At 42.9% G+C, this 12,624-nt stretch overlaps 1 protein-coding gene across 10 annotated transcripts in view; it reads right to left on the bottom strand.

The window, feature by feature from the left end:
* Positions 1-7,357: 7,357 nt before the first annotated feature.
* The window catches only part of ARHGEF9 (Cdc42 guanine nucleotide exchange factor 9), a 384,837-nt gene continuing 379,570 nt past the window's right edge, over positions 7,358-12,624 (bottom strand). For all 10 annotated transcript variants that reach the window (XM_032228177.1, XM_032228179.1, XM_032228180.1 and 7 more), the window contains 2 exons: positions 11,781-11,849; positions 7,358-7,667 (listed from right to left, as the gene is read on the bottom strand). In XM_032228177.1, the coding sequence (XP_032084068.1) occupies positions 7,486-7,667; positions 11,781-11,849 (251 nt within the window). In that variant the 3' untranslated portion in view covers positions 7,358-7,485. The remainder of the gene's footprint in view (positions 7,668-11,780; positions 11,850-12,624) is intronic.

Raw genomic sequence — 12,624 nt, 5'->3', positions numbered from 1 at the left:
ATCTTTATTCAGTCATAAATCAGGGACTTGCAATAGTTGTGGATTTCTAATTAATCCACAACTATTGATGAGATGCAGCAAACTAAAACTGGTCCTTAAGTCACTCAAGGACTCCCATGGTTGAACAGAGACTTGAACCCTAGTACAGGAGGACACCTTCATCCTCAGCCCACAATGTTTATGCAGAAAAGTGGAAGAAACTGATCTGGGCGATAAACTTCAAAGCAACTGGATTAGTATACCAAATCGAGGAACCCACCTTTGCTGATGTAGCATCTCCACCCTCTGAAAAAATGCATCTGAAAAGTGTGCTGGCCATTTTTTTAAAAAGAGGATACTGTTGAATTGTTTTTAAGAATGTAAACCTGAGGACAGGAATTGTCTTGTTATTATTCCATGAGCTTCTCTGGCAGTTTTCAAGCTGATAAATGGGCTGTGAATGTTGTACCTAAATCAATACATTCTAATCTTCATGCCAGCCTCCAATTTTGCAACCAAATGATACAGAAATGGACTTCGGTCAACATTTGTGAGGATCTGTGTTTTGTGAGCCCCTTCCCCTTTTGCTTTCTTTTGGAGCATCTGCTACTTCTCTTTCCTTGACATCAAGCCCCCCCCCCTTCTCATTTAATCTCCTCATTGGCTGGGACACCCCGTTTTCTTCACATCAATGTGACAATGCCACAAATATCATCATGATGCCTTCAGAAAAAAAACCCTAATGATGTGGGCCATTTTGGATCCCAAAGAGTGATGAAGAGAAACAATGGGCAGAGTATGAAAGGTGAAAAGAGAAAAAGAAGGGAACAAAGGCAGCAGATGCAGCACCAAAGCCTGGCAAAGGGGACCCATTCAAAAGGGAGACACTCATCAAAGAAAAATCTCTGGAAATATTCAGAGCAAATCAGGGCTCTGCTTAGGTCTCCCACCCAACATCCCTTTCCCAGCCATTAGTGCAGAGTTTTGGCAACTTTAAGATGCATGGACTTCAATTCCCAGAATTCCTCAGCCAGCCCTGAATTGAAGTCCCCACATCTTAAAATTGCCAAACTTGAGAAATGCTGCTTTAATGTATCATCTCAATCTCCAGCCAAAGAGGGAAGGATAGAGGTTGCATCAATGCACTATAGAAGTAGTCCTTGATTTATGACCACAATGGAGCCCAATGATTCTATTGCTAAGTGAGTTTTGCCCCACTTTATGACCTTTCTTGACACAGTTGTGAAATGAATCACTGCAGCTTTTAAGTGAACCTGACTTCCCCATTTACTTTGTTTGTCAGAAGGTTGCAAAAGGGGATTATATGACCCCAGGACACTGCGGCCGTCATAATGCGAGTCAGTTGCCAAGGCTCTGAATTTTGGTCACATGACCATGGGAAAGCTCCAACGGTTATAACTGTGAAAAACAGTCATAAGTCATATTTTTCAGTGCTGTTGTAACTTCAAACAGTCAGTAACTAAAAGGTTGTAAGTCAAGGACTATTAGTAATAGTTAGTCCTCAACATATGACAATTGAGCCAAAAAATTTATTGCTAAGTGAGACATTTATTAAGTGAATTTTGCGGTGGCTCAGGGATTAGAATGCAATACTGCAAATTACTTTTGCTGATCACTGGCTGCCTGCAATTTGCCAGATCGAATCTCACCAGTCTCAAGGTTGACTCAGCCTTCCATCCTTCCGAGGTGGGCAAAATGAGGAGCCAGATTGTTGGGGGCAAAAGGCTGACTTTGCAAATCGCTTAGAGAGGGCTGGAAAGTACTGTGAAGTGGAGTATAAGTCTAAGTGCTAGTGCTATTTTATGACCTTTGTTGCCACCGTTGTTAACTGATTCAATGCAGTTGTTAGTCACACGGTTGTTAAGTGAATCTGGCTTTCCCATTGACTTTGCTGGTCAGAAGGTCACAAAAGGGGATCCCCTGACCCTGGGACACTGCGACCATCATAAATATGAGTCACTTGCCAAGCATCTGAACGTTGATCACACAGCCATGGGGATGTTGCAACGGTTGCAAGTGTGAAAAACGGTCATAAGACACTTTTTTCAGTTTTGTTGTAACTTCCAATGGTCACTTAGTGAACCATTGTAAGTCGAGGACTACCTGTATTACATCAATGCAACATACATATAAATGCACAAACATTTCATCCCCACCCTCTGAAATGACTCAGCCCAGGAAATTCAATCCCACCCCTCAGCCTCCATCCAACTCATGAAGATGTCCCCGTCTGGCCCACCGTAGTAATTTTAGGAAGAAACACATGAGATGTCTTTTCAGGTCTTTTTATTGAACTCCATAAATATTTTTTCATAAGGCTCAGTGTCTTTACAACACTTTTTTTTAAAACACTGTTTTGATTTGTTTTTGTTTTTTGTTTAATACACACAACTCTGACATTTCTTTGACAGGGTCAAACAATCCAATAAAAACAAAAGAATAGAAATGGCAACTGAGAATTAGCTGGGTTACCGAAATCCTTTGCTTGGACAGGTAGAGCCTCCCCTGTAGAAAACGTCACATCCAGCAGCCCCAAATGAAGCATTTCCTCCCCCTCCCCTGCTCGCGTTCCCTGACACAGGTCCCTCCATTCCAAGTGCAACGACTGCGATGTCCCCAAAAGCTCATTCTTTTTTCTTCTCCAGGAAAAAGAAAATAGCCTGGTGGTGCCATGCAGAACTTACAATAGCTACTAAATATACTTGTTCCCTGAAATGTAGCCGCGATGAAAAAGTAAGCATCAAAAGAGAACAAAATCAGAATCCCAAAGGATCACAAGTGTACTATCAATAACACTGAAAAGGACAGCTACTGTCCATCCAAAAACTGAAACAAATTTCAAATATACGCTTTTTCTCTTTGTTTTTTTTCTCTCTCTCCTATATATATTGTCTATTTACAACTGTTGGATGCACCTAGTTTTGGATTCTTGCTTCATTTTTGTTTGCCTTAAAGTTTCAAAGAGAACGGGGGATGCGGAGATCTCAAAGAGAAAATCTGCAGTCAAGAGAAAACACTTCTTCAGCCTACAGATGGAGGGTCACCTCCCTGTCTCTGGATCTAAAGGGTCGACATTCTTCCTGTTTAGACTGAGGCATCTCAGGTACAGCCAACATCCTTCTTCAACAGATGCCCCCAGCTCCCTTTGGGCTTGGCACAGAAGTCAATCTTCAATCAACCTGCCCAGGTCTCTCTCTCTCTCCCACCTCCGGTGTCCCCTCCCCAAGTCCAATCAGATGGAGGCCTTCAAGGAAACAAGACGCTTCCAGTTCCAATCGGTCTCCTGGTCCAGAATGCTGGGTTGTGGGGGACTCCAACCCATCGTTGGGATTTGTGGGAAGTTTAGCTTCGGTCCTCATAGCACCTTGTATGGAAAGGAGGTGTGTTCCTGCTGGAGGAGTTTGGGGAGGGGAGCGCAGGGACTCTCTTGCTCAGGAACAAATGCCAGCATCTCTCTCACCTTGCCCCACGTGGCAGTCCAGCCCTTTCCCTTCCTTGTTCACTTCCACCCTCCCTGTGTTTAGAAAGAAGCTGCCGGTCCAATGAGGGGGTTCTTGCCAGACCATGTTAGTCTTGATCTATGATGGAATTAAGGAGGTGATCGATGGGGGTTTCCTTGTTTTTCCCCTGGGGTTGAATTTTTTAGGAAGCATCTTCAGATAAAAATAATGGAAGTTTCACTTGAGCTCTCTGAGGCATAAAACAGCCAATGAAAAGGCTTAACTAACACTCTTGGTACCCCCCCCCCCAATAAATAAGCAAGCAAAGAAGTAAGAAAACAAAAGTGTCCATTGCAATTGTTCCCAATTCCCCCGGCATTTTTCCCTCTCTACTTCTTCTTCCTCTCTTTGCCTCTCTTTCTGTCTCTCTTTTTCTCCATTTGTAGCATGGTGCTAGGGCCTCTCTACAAGCCTTGTTAAGTCCATACTTGGAATACGGCATCCAGTTCTGGTCACCCAATACAAAAAAGAAGTTGAGACTTGGAAAGAGTGCAGAGAATGGCAAAAATGATTAGGGGCCTGGAGGCTAAAACATACGATGAACGGTTTTGCAGGATTGAGGTATGCCAGTCTAGTGAAAAGAAGCACTAGGATGATGTGATAGCCGTCTTCCAACACTTGAAGGCTGCTACAAGGAAGTGCGGGGGAACGACTTATTTTTCAAAGCACCAGAGGGCAGGGCAGGACAAGACACAAAGGATGAAACTAACCAAGGAGAGAAGCAACTTAGAACTAAGGAGAACATTCCTGACAGTGAGAACAATTAACTGTGTGAACAAATTGCCTTCGGAAATTGTGGGTGCCCCAACACTGGAGACTTTTAAGAAGAGACTGGACAGCCATTTATCAAAAATATCCTAGATCTCCTGCAAGAACCTGGAGGTCTCGGACCTAGAGAACCTTCAAAGTTCTTTCCAACTCTGTTATTGTTACTATTTACAGTAATGGAGGCTATTCCATTCTTAAAGCGTCTGCCCATCTCAAGAGGCCAATGCATAAAGCAAAGGCAACCATAAAAATGGAGTTGTGGAAAACTCAGTATGGTTTTCTAAAAGCAGGACACAAAAGGTTTGCCCCTTATCATTTATCTGGCTGAGAAATCTGTCCAAAATTTGCGGTTATTGGCAATAAACATGAAATCAGGGAACCAGGGAATTCCTCCTGTTTAAAGAGGCAGCCAGGTTTTCCTGCTGCACCTGAATATCACAAAAGGCACTGCAACCACTCAGGAATGAAAAGAAGTGTGGTGGCTTTGCTTTCATTTTTTCAAAGAGTTTCTTTAACAAAGTCAACTCAAGCTAAACAAGGGAGACAAGAGCTTTACTTAATGCAACCTCTGAGCATCTTCCTTCTTATTCTGTTTCCCCTGGTAACATTTGGAAGCTAAAATGTATGATGGAATATTCTCTTAGCTGACAGCAAGCAAGGAACAAACTCCCAAATACTACCACTGGCATCTCGTCATCTATGTTAGCTTACAAGAGACATAAAAGGCAAATTCTACCTTAGCTCATTTAAAAATTGGACAACTTGTTTTGATACATATCTGGGGGACTGAGGGTTGGTGGTGCTTTTTTTCAATGGACAGGGGGGAGGGGGAGGCAGGAAGGGAATGGTGCAAAAGGAGCATAAGTGGTTCCTTTATTTTCCTGGGAAACCATGGGAAATAACGCCACAAATTCTACCGGTGGGCTCAGGGAACGACCTGATGCTCCCTGTCTAATTAACGTGTTATTAGAGAGTAAAGGCCAGAAGGCAAGATGAGAACCAATGGATGGAAACTTAGAATGAAGGGGAACTTCCTGACAATTAGAAAAATAAACCAGCAGAAGGGCTTCCTTTCAGATGCTGTGCTGCTCCATCACTGGAGGCTCTTAAGAAGAGGCTGGGCAGCCATTGCTCTGGAATGGCCGAGGGTCTCCTACTTTTGCAGTGGGTTGGACTAGAAGACCTCCAAGGTCCCTTCCAGCTCTGTTATTCTGAGATAGTGCAATATAATTGGGATAATACAATGCTACTGGAGCTTTTCAAAACTAGATCGGAGAACCATTTGACTGGATGGTATAAGACCTTGAGCAGGGGGGTCGGACTAGAAGACCTCCCAGGTCCTTTCCAGCCCTATGATTCTATGCAAAAATATATTTTCTAAAAAAATGAAGTACATTCCATAGGGCACAAAAATGGGACTGCTGCCAACTCCTCCCCCAATGTATCTTTTAGGATCTAAGAGTCCTGGGGTGGATGGGGTTAAATATTTGGGTAATTTTATCCATGTGGGCCACAGCAGGTGAGTTAAGGGGCAAAACTGGGGATTTCTTGGCAGTGTTGCCAGTTTGCTGAACAACGGCTACGACAACTCGCCATGGCCAACTTGCCGTGGGACAAGAATTACACTAGTGTGGAAGAAATAGTCGAAGAGAATCATTAAAGAAAGGATGTCAAAGGAGGAACAAAATAAAATATGAATGACAAACATTAAATATTTTGTAATTATTTTAAATAATTAAGTTGAACTGTTGAATTGTCCTGCAGCAAGTTGGCCTGGTGAGCTGGCTGTGGCAAGTTGTCCCATTTTGAACCCCCCAAGCCTCGCTGACTCCCACTTCCTGACATTTTGTGACCCAAAGGATGTTTATGAAATGCATCCTTTGCAAATGAATGGCTTTGTTCAGACACGCAGCATTAAACCTTCTTCCGTAATATTGCACACCTTTCTGATAAGGACAAGGTTTTGAGATTATGGAGCCAAGGATCCCCAGACTAAGAGCTCATGATTGCTGGCCTATGGTGCGCTTGGATGTTGGCCTGAATCTTAGGAGCACTGAAGTGGGCCAACTGATCAAAATTCTGAGAATCAGTTTGGGTCTTAAGCTGAGATAAGTGGACTTTCCATACATTTTTTGGAACTATGCAGAAAAGGCCTAGGCTTTTGCAATGAGCTCTACCGAAAATAAAATATGATAACGAAATGGATCAAATCCCCAAAGAATGTGTAACTGGAACGGGGATGACTTAATTGGTTTTACTGGGGAGTGGAGGAGTCCCACAGAAGGGAGATGACTGCAATTAAAGCCACAGCCACAGCCAAAGGCATACTTTCTTGCATAATAAAAACCCATCTACTATCTCCTCCCACCTGCACTCAGATACACTTGCCTGGAGGCTTCGGAGCTGCCATCCCTGTTTCCCAGAGAATTTGCAGAGCTGGTGTTCCCCTCCCAACTGCATTCAAAGCAACACAAGTATCAGTTGCACAGTACAAAGGATCAGAACCAAAGAATAGTTGCAGCTCATTCCAAACAACCCAATTGCTGGCGAGGTAGTTGCTCCAGCCAAGCTCTTCTCAGAGGAACAAATGAGAATCCAATCCTTCTTTCCCTGGGCCTCCAACAGGCTCCATCCAGGGCACTCGGAGAGAAAGGGACATAGGAGGAGAAAGGGGTTTTAAACACCCCTCCCTGCACCCAGATGCTTTTAAAAGACAGTTTCCGTACATGAAATCTCAAAACAAATATGCACCTCGCTGGCCCTGGATGGAGCCTGTAAAAAGCAGAGCACAAGGCAAATATGAACCATTCTGGAACACCATTTCTGTAGCAAAAAAACTTCAAGAACAAATTTTAACATTTCCAAGGATGCCAAAATAAGAAAGTTACATGATTCGAAATACTTGGTGCTTCCTAAAATAATGCAGCAGATACTGTTTTTTCCCTAAAACAAGTATAACAAAAATGTTTTTGGTCCTTCAAAATTTCATTCATATATCTATATCTATATCTATATATCTATATCTATATATATAAATATATGAAATTTCATTCATATATATATATATATATATATATATATATATATATATATATATATATATATATATGAAGTTTCAACAGTGCTTCTCCAAAAAAGGTCCATCTATAAATATATTTTTATTCATTTTTTAATTTTTTTAAACTTTATTTTAAAACTCTTCCCCTCACTCTATATATTATTTTTTGAATGGCGTTAACCTGCTGAAGTTTTGCCAGAAGGGTGACTGGCTGCGTTTCGGTTCGGTGAACTCATAGACCTGTGGTTGGGCTATGCCATCAGTTACCAAGTATTGTCCCTGATTTAGTGGCTCCTGGGGTGGTGGGTATGTTGGAGGAACTGATCGGGAGTAGCCGACACCTGGATGGGAGGTGGAGAAGAAAGGAGAGGGAAGAAAAATGAGGAAGGAGAAGAAAAAGAAGTCCATCTTAGTGCAAGGATTAAATGGGAACACAAATTCATCTTCCCCAATTTCCCAAAACTGGACATTAAGGGAGGCAGGAGGATCTGGTGCGGTTACTTTCTCTCTTCCTGTGGGCAGTTCCTTGAAGAAGTCATGACCTTTGAACGTTGCTTTTTCAAAGAAATGCCGACTCAACAAAGAGGCCCCTGCCAGACGCAAAGCCCACTTTTGGACCCCAATATCCCATTAAACCTTGATGATGACCCACGGCCCCTCCAAAAGTTGCCAATCTAATGTGACCAAGGTGGTGAATTAGCCAAGCAAATATGAGATACAGGTAGTCCTCGACTTATTACCACAATCAAGCCAAAATTTTTGTTGCTAAGCAAGACATTTCTTAACTAGACTTTGCCCCATTTTACAATCTTTCTTTCCACAGTTGTTAAGTGAATCACTGCAACTGTTAAGTTAGTAACATGGTTGTTAGATTTTTTTCATATTTTACAATATTTCTGTACATATCAAGGTATTCATTAATCAATGACTGACAGTGATAAATATAAAATATAAGGTAGATTTTTCTCCCCATCTTCTTCCAGCTCTTCTCTTTTAGTTTGTATTTTTAGTTCATTTGGAGTCGTCACTTTCTTTTTTAAAGTTTAAAGTTTTTTGTCATTTGTGTAAATAAATAGAACATAGAATCATGGGCCTGGGACCTCAGAGGTCATCTAGTTCAACTTCTTGCAATAGAAGTTAAAACTATCCTGTTGAATCAGGCTAAAAAAAACCTTCACGTGTTTTTCATTATGTCCCCAGAGTGGACATCGAGACTGCCCGTTGAGGTTTGGGTGGTTGTATTTCCTTTTTAATTTATTTAGGTTTTCATTTATTTATTTTATTATTTGTATATTTCTGTTATTTATATACAGGCGCAGGCTTCCAATGTTGAGAAAGCCTAACCTAGAATGATGGATCTTCCTCCTTTGAGAGAGTGCAGCAGTGGGACTGGAAAATATCTTCAAGAAAAGATCTTTTCTGGGAAGGGATGAGGACTCCTGCCTTGAGCAAAGAATTGGACTCACAGACCTCCAACAGTTCCCTCCAATCCTATGACTCTACGAAACAGAGATTCACCCACAATCCAGTTAGGGAATCTGCCTTGCCATGCAACTCCAGAAGAGGAAGCATTGCAAGATTGTATGGTATACTGGTAGTCCTTGACTTATGACCACAAAGCCCAAAGTTTCGATTGCTAAGTGAAACATTTGTTAAGTGAGTTTTCTCCATTTTATGACTTTTCTTGCCACAGTTGTTAAGTGAATCACCACTGGTGTTGTTAGTAACACAGTTGCTAAGTGAATCTGGCTTCCTCATTGACTTCGCTTGTCAGAAGGTCACAAAAGGGGATCACGTGATCCAGGACACAATGACCGTCATAAACAGGAGTCAGTTTCCAAGCACCTGAATTTTGATCACATGACATGGGGGTGCTGAAAGGGTCACAAATGTGAAAAATGGTCATAAGTCACTCTTTTCAGTGCTGCTGTAACTTTGAATGGTCACTAGATGAATTGTAAGTCAAGGACCACCTGTATTACCCCTGCAGTGAAGTCTCCCAAGACAGACAGAATAACAGAGACACCCTTAAGCTTCCAAATTTCTACGGCTGCAGTGAAAACACATCAACAGTTGGCCAGTCTGGACTAATGTGATTCATGGATTATTTTTTTCTTTCTGGCTTTATTTTCTTTGATATGCTGATCTTTGCTCATCATCATATATTTGATTTGTCCTTAATCATTTCCCTATTCATGACTTCAATTCCAAAATCTTTAACTTTATACTTTTGAATTCACCAAAATGGAAATGAGAAGAATGGTTTCCTGAAAGGCAATTTCCAATTCTTCAGAAACAGCCAGGGCTGCACAAGGAAGGGATGGGAAGAGGATGGTGAGAGAAATCAATTAATTTAAATTCAAAGAAGTCTAGTTCAATAAGACACCACCATTTTCCAAGGGGTCCACAGAGATATCAAGATAATCAGGGAGAATTGCGAAGTTAAGCAGATAAATGCAATTAAGTACTCAATATTTCTCTAGATGAAGGTGTAAAACAGCCTTACTTACAGTATCTGATGCCCTTGAGAAGACAGGAACCCCACCATCAATCTCAGCCAGCCTATCACTGGCAAGATTGACAAAGATCAAGAGGATGGCAATCCATTATGCCTGGAGTTCAGTGTATTGTAGCAACCAGAATTGTGTTGAGCCATTTAAATTATGTTAGGCAAAATCTGAACCTTTTTCTGAATGTGAACCATCTTCTCATACAGAAGATTCTTTTGGGCCTTTTTAATTCCTTCCTTTAATCTTACACCAAATGTCTTCGTTTGAAGGCCATGCAAGTGATACTTTGAAGCCAGCAATCCAAAACCAGAAGGTTTCAGGGGGCTTAAGAGGTAAAACAGAGACTTTAAGGTACCGATATTGCCCTTCAACCTCCACTCCCCAAATCCAAAAAAGGCTAAACATGTTGCTGCCATTTGACCCGATCCGTTTATCTTGAGCACCAGGAAACCCTATCACAGCCAGATCACAAGGAAGAGGAGCCAAAGCTATAGCACCATTTGATCCATTGTTGATCAGACCAGAAAGAATTTAGTCCCAATTTGCTAGCCCAACTACCTAGAGAGACAAAGACAGACAGAGAATTAGATGGGATATGGCTGATAGGAACCTTGCCAGATATTAGAACCGAAGTGTTATTTAATGGAATGCAGCTTTGTTTGCCTTTCAAAGCTTGTAGATTTTCCCATCAAAATGGATCAAGTGACTGCCTGATCTCTTGCTGGGAGTTTGGGGGGGACGATTGCGATTGTCCAATTTTCACAAATGCTGAGCTTGGCTGTCCATTATCTGTTCTGCTGTAAGGCCGCTTCTGATGGCTTCACCTGCCCTGCAGGAGGCGAGCAACTTATCTGGCATCTCTTCTCCTGTGTTTCTTACAAAATAATCAATTGTCCAGGAGACAATTCAGTCTGTGTATTTACTTCTGGATTTATATCCTGCCTTTGGGACAGGAAAGTGGGCACAGGACTCCCTCCTCCCATTTCCCCTCGAAATATCTAGGTCTAGGAAGTGGGCTGGGCTCAGAGAGGGTCCTCATGGCTGAGGGGAGACCAGAAGCTTAGTTTGTCCCTCTCTTAGTCCAACACTTTCACCACTACACCCAGCTGGCTGTCGGGCTAAGTGAGGGGAACTGGCCCAAAGTCACTCAAGGGATTCCATGGCGTTGGGTCTCCTTACTCCTAGTCCAACATCTTCACACAACATCATTGAGTTGGTGGTGGTCTCTGAGCTTGGTTGTTTTCTTGCAGATGTTTCATTACCCAAACTAGGCAATCTCATCGGTGCTAGAAGGGGGGGGGGGTTTGCCAAGAGGAAGGAGAAGGAGGCTGAGAAGGGGGAGGAGGAGCTCTCTGAGCTTGGTTTTCTTGCAGACATTTCATTACCCAAACTAGGCAACCTCATCAGTACTAGGGTTGAGTAACTGACTAGAGCGGATGATGTTACCTAATTTAGGTAATGAAACATCTGCAAGACAAGCACCGAGCTCAGAGAGCACCAAGGGCCCCTCATGCAGCAGGTCTACCATTCCTAAAACCTCCGCCCAGCCATTTGGGAACTGAAGTCTCAACTACATATTGGGTTAAGACATGACTCAGGAACACCCCAGCCCCCACTGACCCCCCCTCACCTGGGCACAATTCTCCCCCTCCCCCGCTGGCCTGTTTCTCTGGAACTTTGATCACATGAGGTCCTCTCTTAATGCCCCACAGGATCTCTGGGTTACCATAACGACTGGGACTGCCATCCCTAAACAATGGGGTCACAGGCCTTCGTGCTTGACAACAGTGTTGCTTAGCAATGGAAATTCTGGGCTCAACTGCCATCATAACCTGCAGGTACTGAAAGGGGCACAGAAGAAAGGACGGGACAGGAAAAGGGAGGCGGCACTCAGGGGGAGGAACTGCTGTCCACTCACTGCCCACCATACACAGAGGGAATTACCTTTCTGCTTACTGACTTTTCTTACGGTCATGGCTGCTTGTCGTTTCTGGTTCTCAGAAATTTCAAAACCTGGAGAGGGAAGAGGAGGGGGGAGAGTGAATGCTCTGCAGAAACATAGCCCCTCTTCTCCACCTGGATTTCCCAAAGGCTTGAAGAGAGGGATTAATCAAACAGGCCTGATTATGCCCCCATTTTCTCTCTCCTTCCTTCCTTCCTTCCTTCCTTCCTTCCTTCCTTCCTTCCTTCCTTCCTTCCTTCCCTTTCTTTTCCCTCTGCCTCTGTTTTCTCCTTCCCTACCTCCCTTCCTCCCTCCTCCTCCCTTTTCATTCCTCATGCTAGACCCCCTCCCCCGTGCATCTTGTTCACACAGTTTTTTATGCAGTCTTCCCCTGTACCTTGATCCATATGCACATCTGTAGAGAGCCACACTGTTTGCAAATCAACCTTTTTCACATAAAACCTTTTGTGCCACAGTTTGGATGTTGTCCCCCCGCCCTTTCTGGGCACTGCTTTTTAGTATCTATATGCTTCCTAGGCAAACTTTTGCTTTGTGTGCTGTTGTGCATAATTGAAGTTGGCCATTAGTACATAAGTGCAAGAACACCACCCTCTCATTTCATCAACTCGCCCTTCTTCATAATTTATAGAGCACATTCTCCTTTGTCAAACAACACGAGATATCACAAGTTCATGTCCTGGTTTGGAAATTGCAAAGTGGATACATTTTATGAAAATGCAAACCAATGGAACTGTTCTTCCATCCAGTCAGTCAGTTTGATGTGTGCCCACTCCTTGAACAAAGCACCAGTTCCATCTTCTGAAGTGCTTGCCAGCCACATGACGG

This window comes from Thamnophis elegans, chromosome 12, assembly GCF_009769535.1.
Source record: "Thamnophis elegans isolate rThaEle1 chromosome 12, rThaEle1.pri, whole genome shotgun sequence".
Classification (NCBI taxonomy): domain Eukaryota; kingdom Metazoa; phylum Chordata; class Lepidosauria; order Squamata; family Colubridae; genus Thamnophis; species Thamnophis elegans.
The sequence above is the reverse complement of the archived record's forward strand: the minus strand, read 5'-3'. Positions and strand labels throughout refer to the sequence as shown.